Source organism: Pinus tabuliformis, chromosome 6 (genome assembly GCF_031772625.1).
Source record: "Pinus tabuliformis cultivar Carrire ecotype Pingquan chromosome 6, CPIR1, whole genome shotgun sequence".
NCBI classification, from domain to species: domain Eukaryota; kingdom Viridiplantae; phylum Streptophyta; class Pinopsida; order Pinales; family Pinaceae; genus Pinus; species Pinus tabuliformis.
In genome coordinates, this window is record NC_142292.1 from 1,040,626,189 (window position 1) to 1,040,643,972 (window position 17,784).

Genomic DNA, 17,784 nt, shown 5'->3' on the forward strand with positions numbered 1-17,784 from the left:
ATATATCCATGTATCCCTTGAGAAGTCATTTATAAATTATACATAGTACACAGACTTACCCAGTAATGGAACCTTCACAGGTCCAAACACATCACTGTGCACAAGCTCTAATATTTGTTTCGCCCTCTTACCACTAGAGGGGAAACTTACCCGATTCTGCTTCCCATATACACCATTTTCACAGAAATCAAAATCCAGAGAGCTATTACTCATACCTTCTACCATACCTTTACCATGAAGTATTCGAAGGCCCTTATCTCCAATATGTCCAAGCCTTTGATGCCACAGCATGGTCTTCTCTCCAGAGACCACTAGATTTTCTACTCCACTTTTAGGGACCATAGAACTGTTGCACCCATCAACAACAGTGCTACCTTGTAGCTTGTACAGAGTTCCAATCTGAACTCCACGCATCAATACCAGTGCTCTGTGAACCATCTTGTAGGTATCCTTCTCCGACAATGTCTTTACACCTGCATCATCCAACTTGCTTACATAAATCAAATTTCTGGCCGATGTAGGAATATGCAGAACACCCAGAAGTGTTCTAACCCTTCCGTCTTGCAACTTCAACTTTACTTTTCTGCAACCAACAATTCTAGCCTTCCTACCATCCCCTAAGAAGACATCACGACCATCGTATTTCTCATACTCGCAGAACCACTCTCTATGGGGAGTGAAGTGAAAGGATGCACCTGAGTCAATCAACCATGCCTCATGATCTACATGTGTACTTGAAGAAGCCAAGTACACATCCCCACCTTCATCTGAGGTACTTTTCACCTCTGCAAAAGGTGCATCATCAAATCCCTTTCCTTTGTCAAGAGCTTTAGATTTACAGTCCCTTTTGTAGTGCCCTTCCTTTCTGCATTTCCAACAAAACCACCTTTACAAGTTTTCCTAGAGATTTAAATCTCCCTCTAGATTTAGATCTCCCACTCGATGACTTATTTTTGTTTTTGTTCTATGACCGTCCTCATACAGACAAGGCATTACCATTTTGACTCTCCATATTTTTCCGTCTCATCTCCTCCGTTAGCAAGGATGAGACTATTTCATCAAACTGTGAAGCAGTTGCACTGCTACCTATTGCAATAACCAAAATATCCCACGAATCTGGTAGAGAACACAACAAACTGATGCACTTATCTTCATATGAAATTTTAATATCAACAGACAATAACTGACTTACCACAATATTATATGCGTTCAAATGCTCTTTCATCGAGTCTCCATATTTCATCCTTAGGTTATACAGCTTTTTTCTGTAGGAAAAGTTTATTCACCAGAGACTTAGATTGGTACAAAGTCCCTAACTTGTCCCACAAAGCCTTCGCTGTAGCTTCCCTTGATACATTCAACAATACTAAATCTGAGACACACAATCCTATTGTGCTCTTTGCCTTCCAATCCAACTTCTTCCATTCTTCATCGGACACTCCCATTAGTTTAGTACCTGGATCTACTGTGATCCACTGATCTTTATCCACTAACAGATCCTCCATCTTGAGTTTCAACAACTCGAAACTTTGACCATTAAATTTCTCCATCTCTATCTTTCCACTGCTCGCCATCTTCTTTCACCACCATAATCGATCCCGTAGAACTCCCACTGAATAGGGTCTACCACAGGCCCAAGCGAAACCCCTCAGCAACAAAGGCGTCCCCTTGAAGCCAAAACAACTCTGATACCAAATATAGGTTTTAACCCCGTACAGAAATTACCTGCATACAAATTCTAAAACACAAAAAATAAACAAATGTGGAAGCATAACACATAAAACACATATACACAAAGATTTTCCCTTGGATCCCAAAACCAGGACTACCAGATTGATTTTTCATTATTTTCCTTTCAATGTTACAATACATATTTATACATGCCGAAATATCCAATACTATGGATCGAAAACCATCGCATCCAAAACCATGGACCGAAAACCATCGCGTCCAAAACCATGAGCAAAAACCATGCTCAAAACCATAGGTAAGTCCACCCAACCTAATATAGGGTCCAAAAAAAATTCCCCAGAGCGCTGCCCCGGACCCCGTAGAGGGGGGCTAACCGCTCCCCTCAAACCCCTTGTGACCCCCCCATTACGCAGTCGGCACAACAAAGGGGGGGCTTCGCCCCCCCTCTAACCCCCCGTAAACTACGTAGGCTAGTCTTGGAAAGAATATAACACAACCCAACAACAATCCTATGCATGCCAAATCTAGCAAGGAAAATACACATGCAAGTCGATACCTGCAATGAACTCTATTGTAGCTGCTTGATCCTGCCTTTCCTTGCTTTATCTTTGCTTCCTCTTGCCTTCTTTTCCTTTCTTGCTCCAATGCCAAAGTGCTCCAAGAAAACTCTGTGTCCAAGAATGAGAGAGAGAGAGAATAATGAGAGAGCTCCAAAACTCAACTAACAAAAGGTTACACTGACCAAGCTTGCCAACTAATCCTTAGAAGCCTTTTTATTAAGGAAGCCTCTATTTTCTTCATTTTCCATTATTTTCCTTCATTTTCCTCCTCACATGCAACCTATGACCTTTCACCTTCCTTTTCTCCTAATTTACTCTATTTTCATAAATAAAATGCTAATAAATGTCTCATGCCTTTCCAAAGCCTTAGCCATTTCCTTTGCCAATTTCTTTAGTCGTAAAAAATCAAATGAACACCCACACAAGGATGTCCTTCCCAACATTCAGCTTGGAATACGTGTCCCATCATCCGTGGTATTTATATATTTTTACATGGAATTTTCACCAGGGCTGTTACAAAACCCTCCCCCTTGGGGGAACACCGTCCTCGGTGACACGTATAACCAACAAGACCACTGAAAACAAAACATACTACCCATGGAGTTTTATAACATAGCTCATTGCAATATTTACAATGAAAGACATGCTCAAAATCAAAACATCATGACAACATGACAACATGCCGCATAGTGGAGCTTTATAACACAACTCATTACAATATTTACAGTAACCATATAAACACATACACATTTGCTTCAACCAACAAATAATCATACTGTCTATGGATCTTTATAAATCCAACTTGATACAGTATTTACAGTAGTACACACATATACACATTTGCTCAAACAACAAATAAAAGGATACAATGCCTGCATCCGCAACAAGGGAATCTAGAGACTCACACCTCCACCCTCAAAGTAATACCATGATTCACCTCCTTCCCAGGGAGTCCAAAATCCACTGTAAAGTCAAATATGCATCCAATGTCCAGCTCTGCAATCCTGTGCTACTTGTCCTCTCTGCGAACAGTTACCGGCTCATTGTTTCGGGGTGCACTCCTAATGTGCATTTGATTTCATTTGGCAATGCTCATGACCAAAACAAATATATCCCCGACCTTCCCTTCTCTGCTACACAGTCCCTCGGGCAATCCGATCACCCCTTCTGTGCAGTCACTCACCTTCCAAGTTCCCCGACATCCCCTATCCTGGGCGATCCATCCCTTGGCAAGGCTTACACGCATCAAAAGATACAAAAATCAAGGCATATACCTGCCTCAAAACCATCATATTGTTCATAGCATGCTCATGGAAATCAATGGACGTTATTGGGTACCAGCATCCCACAATGGCGCCGCTCCTAAATGCTTTACCAACGTACTGCTGTTTGTTTCAATTTCTTTTGCAGCTGCTGCCAATTCTTGTAGTCGATTTCAACCACCCAATCGGGCATGTTCATGCATTCTTGTTCCAAGCACATAACTTCCATTAGATTTAAAATAAATCGAAATAAATTCACATCATACCTCATTGGTAGCTTGTCAATAAGGTACACTTGCAATTTTGTTTGCTTCTTGTCACAACAAGTCAAACTAACTGTTTGATCAAAACATAACGTATAAACACATCACATCTGGTTAGTTCAAAATACAACCATCATAGATCAACATCATAAATCACATGTAACCATCATAAACTAGAATCATAGATCACATATAGTCATCATATACCAGAATCATAAATCACATGCATAGTAAAACTGAAATAATATACCGATACTTATCCTTTAATCGATCCTTACTTCTGCCTTTGTTCTTTCTGTACACACACCGGATTGATTTCCACACCCGACAACACTCAGTGCCTTCTCCTCAACCGTGTGCACACACACGTAGTGTACATCACACCCGTACAATCCACACACAACATACAACACCATGCAATACATGCATCCACACCTGACATACAATGCATACACCTACACCCAGTGCACAACACAATACATACACCTACACCTAGTGCATAACACAACACAATACATACTCCTACATCTGGTGTATGACACGACACAACACGTATACGTACACAATGTACATCACAAGACATACATCTGCACACAACGTGAGACACCACAAAATGCATACACATACACCCGATATACAACATAACTCATATGTCTATACCCGATGTACAACACCACACAATACATGTACCCACACAGAGTACAAAGCAATGAATACACATGTCATGATATCGTGACTACACAATGCACATACATAGTATTGCATGCCCACAGCACAACATGTACGACATGTACTAAATCCCACATGTACACCAGTGCCACATGTACCAAGCACCACTTGTACAACGTGTGCACAACATCACATGTACATGGAACCACCTGCACAACATGTACATAGTACCACATGAACGACATGTACACGACACCACATGTACACAACGCCACATGCACGACATGTACACAACACCACCTACACACAGCGCCACTTGTACAACATGTACACAACACCACATGCACACAACACTACTTGTACAATCATGCACACAACACCACTTGTACAATCATGCACACCACACCATATGTACATAGCACTGCATATCCAACACACACATAGAATCATCTATACACAGCACCGCATATCCCACACGTGCAAAACACCATATGCATACAACAACACTGCATAAACAACAAGTACACACACTAAATATACACCACACTGCATGCACACAACATCACAAACGCAACATGTACAACATATACAACATCTGCACAACAGTAGCACCACACTGACTCTACCAAGCGACCCTGCTTCTAGTGTCTTATCCATGCTTGTCTTAGCATGCCACGGACCACGCTGTTTTCATTCCGCTAATGTATCCTTCAGCATTACCTCTCAGAACATAAACATAGGCATAATGCAAACATATAAATTCATACTCACATGATATTGACCTCATATATTTGTCATTATTATTCTTCCACTTGATTCCTCGCGAGAACAAGAACCTCTTCATGTCATTCCCCTGTGTAAGCAATCATTTCTCCACAAGAACGATCCCTGAAAACCCTGTCAAACAATGACATTGATACATAGATACATACATATATATATAAACATTAGCATAAAACAATCATGGTCCTATCAGACACACACACATATAAACGTTAGCGTTAATAATCTTGATCCATGACGACCCTGTCAAACATGACATACATACACACCTACATGTATACACATATAAACATGCATAATCATAAAATAATTACTAGATATCAAGGTCAAGGTTAAGAGAACTCCCTTTATCCATGCACATCATGCACAACATTGAGAACAATCGTTCATAACATAGCCAAGGCATTTGATGTCTTAGATCCATTCGCTTCACCTTTCCTATTACCTTTCTTATGACTATACTGCCACTGTCCATTTACACCAATGGACCGAACCAATCTAATCGATTGTCATAGTCTTATCTTCCGTTGCACTTACTCATGCATATATCTTCATTTGAATCTCACATTACCTATTGGGTACCACACAGTTCTCCCCAAGCTCCATCAACTTTCCTCTTTCTCGACCAATTCCCAAGACTCGAAACTTAAAATGCAAGCACAAGAAATAAGCAAGAAGAAAACCAAAAGCAATATGACACCGCAAAAAAAGTGGCATGTTCATGCACTAGACATAACAAAACTGCAAATCAAGCACAAGCAAATCACAAAGACCAAAAGCAAAAGACTAACAATAGACACCATGAATCAATCCCCATGGTTCCGACGGAAAGCTCAACCCGAGCATTCTTCAATATTTCATGGCAGTCTCTTGCCATGCAATCCCCTGTATCATACTACCATAAACACATAAATGTTAATGCATAAATAAACATAACAACATACTAGTTACCTTACCTTGTTGTGCCAAGCACATTGCTTGTAACTGAACACATCCACACCATCTCTTAAGGGACTCCAATCCTTTGACGGATCCAACTATAACTAAATACTAGCTAATATACATGTCAAGTACATGTTCTTGAATCTAGGACATATCCACATAATGTCAAACAAGATCAAGTTTATGAAGAATCTGTGTATGCAAAGCACTCATTTGTTTGGAATTAGGGTTTCCAAACATGGCCAAATGAATTATTGTCTAATTCCATTATTTTCCCCTTTTTTACCTTGTTTCAGTTAAGGCTTACTATGCGTTGTCACATCACCCAACTGTTAGTTATATAAACACATCAACTATTACCTTGTCACACTAATACCAAGCATGTTTCCTGCAACTGCTCACACATGTCAACCACATGTTCCAAACATCAAGACAATCATATGTATCAATTTGATATCAACCTTTACCAAGACTAATAATTATGTCATAATCCATAGTCAACTCCTAGTCACTAGACATAATGCTACACTTATCACCTACTTACACTCAATTACATATCAATTGTCCCAACACATATGTATTAGTACATTCATCCTAAAACAAGATCATTGGAACACATACTCATATTATGAAATTCATCAAACATTCAAACAACTTGCAAACATACCATGTTAACTAAATCAACTAGATGACATAATCAAACACTCAAACATAAAATAGACGACATAAGCAGACTCATACCTTAATGTATCTCAGGGGAGGCTATCTTGTCTACACAATCAAGCTAGTTAGCACAATATAACTTCTCAACACATCAACTTAAACATAAATAAGATCATGCTATCCATAACAATCACTAACTAACATGTTCACATCCTAACTCATAAACATTAGTCGTTCATACATATCAATCACATATGCAAAGTCAATCTAGATTAGTACAACACCATATCACAAATATGTCGGCTCATACCTGAATATCGTAACCATAACCATCTGCATAGGCCAATCCAACTTAGTGTGATACATATAACATCAAGATATAAATGCTATAACCCTAATCATCAAGCTAACTATCATTTAACAATAACAAGTTAACCTATAAGAGACTTCATCAACAACATATAACATAATCATCAGGTTATCTAATATAAAACAACAATAGCAATGCATACAATTACAAGTTATTATCATTATTGACTATCCGACACATGTGCATATAACTACACTAATCAACTAACATCCATCATGAATGTAACCATAACATCAAAATACATGTACATAAACCTAATGCATATAACAATTCTTGACTTACATACTTGCATGCCAAACATACAATATCTGTATGACGATCTGCTCTTACCCCAAAGTCCAATCCTGCAACCTCATTATGATGATCCACATCTCCTGCTCTATTTCATTCAACACATTAGCATCATAACATACCAATAGCACCATGGTGACCTAAATTGCATACCATGACTTCACAAGGCATGTTTGACCTACTATTCATGCATAACTATAACCAAGACCATACATGCATTACGATTGCATATAGACATATAACACATGAGTACAAAACCATATATACATCCTTCTAGCTAGAGTCCAGTCATCAATGCATTACCATATCAACTTTGCAAACCATGACCTCATGCATGACAACAACCATTACTCCATTGTACACATTTCCACATGCAACCATCAACATGCATAAGCAATGCATAATCAACTACACATATGCATAAATGCATGTAGTCGAGCATAATTGATCAATTCTTGTAATCAACCTATAAGACTGATACATGTAATCAAAATATTCAAGAATGTAACCTAACATACAAGGATGTAAGTAGGCGACATAAAATAAACATGTAAGCGACATATAACCATATACAACCAGTCACATACTCATGACAGATGCATTCCACAAAATCAATATCAAATCCTCGATGATAACCATACTACAACCATAATAAATCATTAGGCAAATGCAACAAACACATGAAATGTGAGTGTAATAGACACACATGCAACTGACATGCATGCATGACCAACACACACTGCCCATCTAGTCTGAGAGTTGAATCATACTCTTATACCACTCTGTAACACCCTCCTCCTACATCCACCCAGGTAACCATGCCAACTGGGGTAAACATGAGACGAAAGACTACTATGATCAAATTCAACATTCTATGTGACCTTAAGAAAGTGGAATTGACAAAAACATCACACACAATCATCCAACATCAGCTTCAGAATCCTTAGGAGACATGTCAGCCACTAAGACAACCTGTCGCTGGGTCCCACTGTTGTTCTGGATATCTTAGGCCACAATCGCTCTCATGCTATGGGCAAGGGAGCGACCAGAGACCCAAGGTCACTCTCACAGGCTTGCTTGCTAGCGACCAGAGACCAAAGTTGCCAGTTCTGTGTCCGTGACCCCGGGATTTAAGCCACTTTTTAGGCCTAGAGCCCAGGCCACTGCCCAGAATGAAGTGGTAGCTTAGAATCAGTAAAAGTACAGGGAAGTAATGATGCAAAAACAATGAACTGAACAAGACCATAACCATAACCCTACTAGCCATGACATACATTTCGTCAAACATATCATCAACATGTAACTACAAGTGTAAACAATAGAATTAAGTGTAGGGATCTCATACTTGTCTGAGAATCACTATGAACCATTGTTCCCTCATGTCAATTGATGCATTATCATCTATTAGGTCATAGACACATTATCCATTCATGTACGAGTAAAAATATGTTGAGAGCCATACATAGCTTCTGTCATAAAATATACATATAACCAACATAATAGGAATATAAATACCATAAAAATATCGGCCATCAAAATCCACATATACATCAATACATTTGCACATGAAAATCAAGGGAATGAACTTCTCATTAATGAATGCAATGAACCAACCGAAGATGGGACTACCACGTTCCACCCGACCATAAATTGGCTGAGCCAAGTCTCTCTTCAGCTAATCACCCCCATGCCATATCCTAAGCATGAATGTGGGACTCACAAAACACACCAAAAACACCAACAAGTATGGATGCCACTAGAGTTCTTTGCCTACACCATGAAGGATTTGAGTGCTCCTAGTCTCTCAGGCTTTACTGCAATCCACAGTCCGATCTAGGGATCACTAGGCCCTACACCAAGACATACTCTCTAGGCTTTACCATGTATCCCATCCTGGGACCACTAGGCCCAACAGAGAGAAAATCCATCCTCTTGGCTTTACTAGTATATCCCACCATTCACCGACAAGGATTCCTAGGCCCACTGAGGCAGACAATTTGGCTTTACTGCAACCCACAGTCCGGTTCAGGGGTTACTAAGCCAACGGCTTCGTGATCCATAATCAAGTTCAAGGACCACTAGGCCATGTGTTTGTCAATTCAGAGATCCACCCCACTTAACTTCAAATCCAATTTGTCCATCCCACATAAATTGAATGAGAGAACCCATCTCATCAGCTACCAGGAAATGGCAAGGCTAGGCTAAAAATACTGTCACACCTAGAAAAACCCATGCCATGGTAGAAAAGAAACACATGCAATCCCATGCATGCCAAATATAGCAAGGAAAATACACATGCAAGTCGATACTTGCAATGAAGGCTGTTGTAGCTACTTGATCCTACCTTTCCCTGCTTGATCTTTGCTTCCTCTTGCCTTCTTTTCCTTTCCTGCTCCAATGCCAAAGTGATCCAAGAAAACTCCAAGAGTCCAAGAGAGAGAGAGAGAAAGAATAATGAGAGAGCTCCAAAACTCAACTGACAAAAGGTTACGCTAACAAAGCTTGCCAACTAATCCTCAAAACCCTTTTTAATCAAGGAGGCCTCTATTTTCTTCATTTTCCTCCTCACATGCAACCTATAACCTTTCACCTTCCTTTTCTCCTAATTTACTTTATTTTCATAAATAAAATGCCAATAAATGCCTCATGCATTTCCAAAGCCGTAGCCATTGCCTTTGCCAATTTCATTAGTCATAAACAACCAAATGAAGTCCTGCGCAACATTCAACTTGGAATAGGTGTTCCATCATCTGGGTATTTATATATTTTTATATGGAATTACTTAAGGAAAAAATGAATTACACATCTTATTGTAAAATGGACCATTTTGCTAAATAAAATTTGCTTATATATAAATGAATGTTATAAATAATAATGAAGAACTTATTAGAATTGGAATAATCTCAAATCCTTAGGAAATTGGTGGGTGGGGAGCCACCCTAGCACCAAGATAATTTTTTAAATTTATTAAAATTAATGGACCATTTTGCAAAATAAACTTTTCTTATATATAAATGAATGTTATAAATAGCAATGAGGAACTTGATAATTTTTTAAATTTATTAAAATTAATGGACCGTTTTGCAAAATAAAATTATCTTATATATAAACGAATGTTATAAATAGCAATGATGAACTTATCACGAAGGAACTTGTTAGAATTGGAATATTCTCAAATCCTTAGGAAATTGGTGGGCAGGGAGTCACGTGGCACAAATTTATTAATGATAATCATTAAGAGTAAGCACATGTTGAGCATATTTCCTTGAGAATCAATCTAGGCCTTCAATTAAAAAAAAAAATTCAACAAATCCTCATCCACCTTAAGTTGAAATAAAAAGTCTTTAGCAATTAAATTAAATTAATATATTTATTAAAAATAGACATTTTATTACATGATGAGAAATTTAACAATTTTTTCATTAATTAAAAAAATAAATTAATTATTTAGATAATCATGTATATTTTAGAATGGTTTTAAGAATTTTAATTTAGTTATCAATAATTATTAGGTGGTCCATGAAATATTCTAGAATTTTCATAGTAGTATTCTAGAATTTCCTTTAGGTGTTTAAGAGATTTTTTTATGTAGAATGATATAAAATGTTTAATTGAAAAATTAAATGGGCTTAATTTTGATTTTCAGCAGCTATAGCATAACCTAATCATTTTATATATATATATATATATATATATAACAAAAAATATCTAAATTTTTGGTCAACTTTGTATAGAAATTCACAAAATTTCTTTAACTAATTATGATGAAGTCCTACCCTAAATCGTGTTCAACCTTAGACGTTATTGAGTGTTTTTTGTTTAGGAATGACCATGACGTTATTGAGTGTTTTTTTTTGTTTAGGAATGACCATCTTTGACACAAATACTTCTTAACTACGATTAACTTACATTATTGTGAGACGCGCATGAGCTCTGCAAAGGCAACCGTAATTACTTATGGAAAGATAAGATGTGAAAGAAAGAAAAAAAACCGTAATTATTTTTGGAAAAATAAGATGTGAAAGAAATAAAGAGTCCACAGGGCTAAAGATAGCCTATCAGACTTTTTTTAGAGTACAAAGTTGTAAAAAAGTATGCACCTCAAGAGATTTAATCCTTTTCAAAATGGATCTACATTGGTTCTATACATGCATATAACACGTGTAACTTTTCATTTTTAAAACTGTATTTTTGAATGCGTAAATGGATACAATATACAATGTTATGAAAGTTTACTTGGATTGTGTAAACTACACCACATAAATTTGCAATTCTAACAAATCTTTGCTAGACAAAATTTAAATTTGCAATTCTAACAAATCTTTGCTAGACAAAATTTAAATTTAAAACTGGAATTAATGGCTCCAAATTAATTTATATTTTAAAAAAAGAGATAGCTAAAATTTTAAAACAAACCCCCTTTTTATGTTGATTGCAGAATATCCTGGAATGTAGATCATTCGAGTGAAAGATGCTCTTTGTTTAATCTCATTATCAACACACATTGACTTTAGTCATTTCCTCTCTGCAATTACATTTTTTTGTGCATCTATGGTAATGTTTCTCCTCATTACCTTGCATGTTATAGCTTTGATACAATATGTATATAAGATTTTAACATAGTAACATGATTGGAAAAATGATTTAGCTAAATTCGACACAAGTGTGAAATTATTACAAGTCTCAACACATTTTCTCTCCCATTCTCCACCTTTTATATTGTTATCTTTCCTTTGTTACAACATTTTTACCCTAACCTTATAAGCATAAACATATTCAATTCCTTTAATATATTTTTTTGCACGAAAAAATCAATTCATTCCATCCCATTCAATCAGTCTGATTTGAAAACCAATTCTGATTTTTATAACCATAGTATTAAAGTAAAGCGCTACTTTAATCTCATATTAAAAATAAAAAGTTAAATCCAATTGCAATTTAACTTTTGTAAGAAATATTTTTTTTTTTATTATTTTTTTTTTTATTATTATAAATAAAGCTCATCATTTTCATTTCAATTTTACAAATTATTTGTTATTTGTTAAAAAAATTGGGCAACCAAGAGGCACATGCAAATCATTTTAACTTCAATTTCTCCTCAATTACTATGCAAACTTCATAAAATGCGAAAAGAGGGATTAAATCTTGGCCCTTAGATGATGTAGTGCGTTAAACCTCTTCCGCGCCCGCTCCGTTTAAATCAAATGCTTAAAACACCACATTGGAGCGCTGCATTCTGATCTGCCCTCCCCTGCTGATATCTGCGTGGAAATGCCAGAAGAAGGAAGTCCTGCAAGGCGATCTCTGGATTTCATGGGATTCGGATTCGAACCCCAGATGGAGTCTGCATGGGATACGCCTAAGGAGAGCAGCAGTCCTCCAGCGATCAGGTGGAGGAAGGGCGAGCTCATTGGGTGTGGAGCTTATGGGCGTGTTTACATGGGTATGAATTTGGATTCTGGAGAGCTCTTGGCCATCAAAGAGGTATTCTTTTTTACTAAAAATGATTTCTTTTCGTATGGGTAAACAGCTTCGAAGGTTTATATGATTAAGGCAGAAAATTCATATAGATTCGAGGGTTTAATGATTATGGTGATGCAGGTCTTGATTGCCGCCAACAATTCATCAAGAGATAAGGCGCAGGTAAGCATCTTGCATGTCTTTATTGTACAGATCCGTTCGCTCCTCCCCAGCTTTTCTGGGGTCGAAATGCAAGAAAGTATATTTTTTCCTTGCAGCTTTGTTTTAGTCGTTGATTGTTTGTGTAATGGACCGCATCAGGCCCAAATTCAGGAGCTCGAGGAGGAGGTCAAGCTTCTTCACAATCTGTCGCATCCCAATATAGTGGTACAAGACCTTATTACAAATTTGTAATTGCGATTTTATTTGACAAATACAGAGAAAAATAACGACGGGTTGAACTGTTTGAATCGTTTCACCCAAGTCTAGTGTAGTTGGCTTCTCATTTGAGTTTATGAGAGGAAAGTTAAGAAGTTTAAGAGTGGGCATTTCCTAGGGATGTGTTTGTTCCTTTCTCAAATGATTCCTAAGGAAGTATTAAAAAATATAGATAGCGCATAAGTTTTTCCTACGCACCATTTCCTCATTGACTTATATCCCCCTGCCAGAAAGCATAGTTTGTGTTGTTCTTAAAAGTAGACTTAGTTTGTGCCGAAAACTAATAATGCTTTATGTATCTTCTGTGGATTTATCTGATTTTTCCTACGCACCGTTTCCTCATTGACTTATATCCCCCTGCCAGAAAGCATAGTTTGTGATGTTCTTAAAAGTAGACTTAGTTTGTGCCGAAAACTAATAATGCTTTATGTATCTTCTGTGGATTTATCTGAATTGGGATGTCCTGGCAGCGTTATCTAGGCACGGCCAGAGAGGATGACGCTTTAAACATTCTTTTGGAGTTTGTTCCTGGTGGGTCCATTGCTTCTCTTCTTGGCAAATTTGGCTCCTTTACAGAGCCGGTGAGTTTTTTCTCTCTTGGTGTGAGCAGGGCATTGCACTAGAAACTTTTGTACTGAACCTCTATAGCCCTTTGCAGTAGGGTACTCTAGTACAGCAAACTAAGCCTTGCTTCGGATAGACTAATATACGACATAGTGTGGATAAATTTTGAACTAAAGATAGCATGTTATCTTTTGCAACCACTTTACAATAGGTTGTCTGGAATGCTTTCAACTTTGTTTACACACAATTTCCATATTTTTGTACAGGTCATTAGGATGTACACAAAACAACTCTTGCAGGGGCTGGAATATCTTCATAAGAATGGCATCATGCATCGTGACATTAAGGTAAAATAAAGTAGTGTTTGTAGGATGCCTTCGATGTATTAGTCTCAGTCAGTTATAATCATCATAACTTGCTTATTGGGCAATTTCCTAATTCTTCAAATGGTTTTTTCTGAAGTGCAGGGTGCAAACATTCTTGTCGACAACAAAGGGTGCATCAAATTAGCAGACTTTGGTGCGTCCAAGAAAGTTGTTGAGCTGGTATGGAACACTTAATACGTAACGTATACTCTTTTTGATTAATAATGCCTATTGATGGTAGAATTACATGCAGCAGATTCTTTGATAGATCTATTTGGAATCCCTATACATTCTTGTTGGATCCTTTGTAGGGTTAATGCACGATAGAATCGAATTTCTGTTTGGGTGTGGGATTTGTAGGGTATGAGCTCAGAATATTTGGAAATATGATATTCACTGCAGCAGTTTTTGAAAAATTCAAGTGGAATGGAATGGACTCCTAAAAAGCTAGTGTAAATGAAATGGCTACACAGTTTGTCAATATTTTTCTGTTGCGCAGGCCACGATTACAGGGGCCAAGTCAATGAAAGGAACTCCATATTGGATGGCACCAGAAGTCATTCGCCAAACAGGGCATAGCTTGTATGTTTCTTTGTTGATTTCCCTTAGCTTACAAAAACCCATTCAAATTATGATGTGTGCACACAAAATGCAATAAATAAATATCACAGAGATTTAGAGTGGGGTGGTATAGGTTCAGTTGTGATGTTTTTTTAATGGATTTGTCTGAAAATGTTTTTCATTTTCAACGACATGATAATTTTTGATCTTGCATATTATAAGCTTGAACCTCTCAGTTTCCTATCTCGGTTCAAGTGCATTGTCATTTTTGACTCTCCGCAGAGGGTGCTTGTTTATCCACACATATTTTGCTCTTTGGAGAGGGTGCTTCTTTATCTACACATATTTTGCTCTTTGCATTCAAATTATCAAGGAGAAATGCTCAACTTTTTAAAAGTTTTCTTCAGGCCTGCTGATATATGGAGCGTTGGTTGTACTGTTATTGAAATGGCAACAGGCAAGCCCCCTTGGAGCCAACAGTTTCAAGAGGTACTTTGAAGTTTGTTGGCTTCTCTTGTTGCAATGGATTTTTATAAGATTGATCAAAGAAAAAAGTTATCACTTGCATTAGTCTACATTAAATGCTTGACAATTACATGTAACATATTTTGGTTTTTGGTGTAGTGTTGTAGTGCAAGGGGTAATGTCCCAACTAGATTTGCAATAATCTTTACAATTACCATTGAGACATTTTTCACCAACACTTTGCAAAAATGACACTGTCAATGATTTTCTGATAATTATTACTGTGAGGACATTTCGTCAAACATATTGCATTCAATTTAACATGAAACCCTAGTGTGACTATAAGCACAAGCAACAAACTAAGCCTTATTATATTAAATATGAATCTGAATATGCATGAGAACTTGTTAAGACACCAGCAAGATGGCACAAATGCCTGCAGATATAAATGGCTGACAATAACCTCTCCATTGAATTTGTTGATGCCATAATGAGAAACCTGGATGGCTCCTTTGTATACCTATTAAGATTAAATCACAAATCTACCCAATGAGGAATCTGAGTGATTCCTCCTTCGAGACTAGCTAGGTTGGAGTCTCTCACCACTAAAGACTAGTTGAGTTGAGAGGTTCAGTCTACAACCCAGTGTGAAGGCGATGTGTAAGTATGTTCGTCCCTCTTAAAATAAAAATAAAATATTATCTAAATAGAAAAGTAATGTCCGCTATAATAAAAAAATGCTATGCATATTTAATTATTTGTCCATATTACCTAATGTAATTTAATGTAAAGTAATTAGAAGTAAAAATAAATATGTGAGTAAGATGTTTAAACCTTGTATCTTTCAAAAATATTTTAATACGTGATATCAACTTCATATATATCTATACATAGAAATAAATGTTAAAAGAAAATATTTTAATGTTGTATAGAATAAAATATCCAATGTGAGTTATGAACAAAATATTTTAATATGAATTAATATTGATGTATACTTAAAAATATATTAATAACAAAAAAATCCTATATAATGTGGGTTGATAAAATGTCTCAATACAAATTTTATGTAATTTCTATATCATTCAAAAATACAATTTAAACGATAAAAAATTGCACATTGTTTTTTGCACTCTAAAATAAGTTTGCACCTAAAGAAATTTGATCTCTTTGGGCTCATGTTATATCTGTGCTTAAGATGGACCTATGTTGGTCATTGTAATTAACTAGGGTGGGTAATTGCTCCACCGAAGATCATGTTGAGGGTTATAAACCCTCAAGCAAGCTCCGAGAGCCAAAGTAAAGAGTAACTCCCTTTTATAATCTTTGGCCATCCCAATACCATGGGTAGGTATTCCATGGACATCAATACCATGGTACCTACTACCATGGGTAAGTATTCCATGCGTGCCAATGCAATGGGAAGGTAATCCATGGGTACCAATATCGTGGGCAAGTAAATACATAATAATAATGTGACTTTATAAAGTTCCCCCCTTATTCTCCTAACCACCTTTTAATCTAATTCAATCAATTGTTTCCCCGGTAGTGATCACTTCAAAAAAGGGACATGAATTGCAGGCTTCATTTCCTTCAGATTCAAGTTGCCAAATGGTCTCTCCTAGCCGCTGTGTATTCTCTTCTCCTTCAACAAATCTCCTTCTCCTCTCTTCTCTTCTTTCTCCTCTTCTCTAGTGCTCATGAGAATGAATGAGAAACCCTTGCCTTTTCTCTTTTTGTCTTTCATTAGAGAGGGAAAACCTAAACCTAGTGATCAAGGGTTGAGATTAAATCTCAGCCCATGAGATCAATGGATGAGATCAAGTCCCCCACTTGACCCCCTCTCTCATGTGGTCCCCCTCACTTAATGAACTCTTAGTCACTTTAATATGTTTTGTACCATGTGCACTTTTTCTTTCATAAAATCACTTTTAAAACATAAAAGTCACTTTAATAATAAAAATCACTTTTAAAACATAAAGTCACTTTGTACTTTTTCTCCCTAAAGTCACATTGAAAACATAAAATGATTTTATTAAAGTCACAACCTCATAAAGTGACTTTACTCCATGACATTAATATAATTCAATGTCACATGACAAAAAGATTGAGTTACAACTTGTATCTTTGCATATTGTTGATGCTTGATGAGAATGAAATACAAACATGTGATGTAAAGGGTGATGGCAAAGGAACAACAGGAGCAACAAAATATGTCTATTATGTTTTGATGGCTTGGCAGAATAAAGGAGCAACAAATACCATGGCACAGTTGATGCTTGCACAATTGTGTAAAAAGGTGCATTGAGTTATGCTTACATATATGTTGTGATGATGATTGATGCTTGCATATGTTTTGTGTAAGGTTGATTTGAAGATTGGTTTGTTTGAGAAGATTGTTGTGATGCTAGGCAAAGGAAAAGGCATGAACACTCTTGT

The 17,784-nt window shown here is 36.9% G+C and overlaps 1 protein-coding gene across 1 annotated transcript in view; it reads left to right on the forward strand.

Annotated features, from left to right (window-relative positions):
* The first annotated feature begins 12,631 nt into the window (after positions 1-12,631).
* LOC149262541 (mitogen-activated protein kinase kinase kinase NPK1-like) overlaps positions 12,632-17,784 on the forward strand; it is a 65,022-nt gene continuing 59,869 nt past the window's right edge. Inside the window, exons 1-8 of the mRNA XM_089424887.1 lie at positions 12,632-12,979; positions 13,097-13,138; positions 13,277-13,342; positions 13,864-13,974; positions 14,224-14,304; positions 14,425-14,502; positions 14,822-14,904; positions 15,291-15,372. Coding sequence (XP_089281013.1) covers positions 12,767-12,979; positions 13,097-13,138; positions 13,277-13,342; positions 13,864-13,974; positions 14,224-14,304; positions 14,425-14,502; positions 14,822-14,904; positions 15,291-15,372 — 756 coding nt within the window. The 5' untranslated portion in view covers positions 12,632-12,766. The remainder of the gene's footprint in view (positions 12,980-13,096; positions 13,139-13,276; positions 13,343-13,863; positions 13,975-14,223; positions 14,305-14,424; positions 14,503-14,821; positions 14,905-15,290; positions 15,373-17,784) is intronic.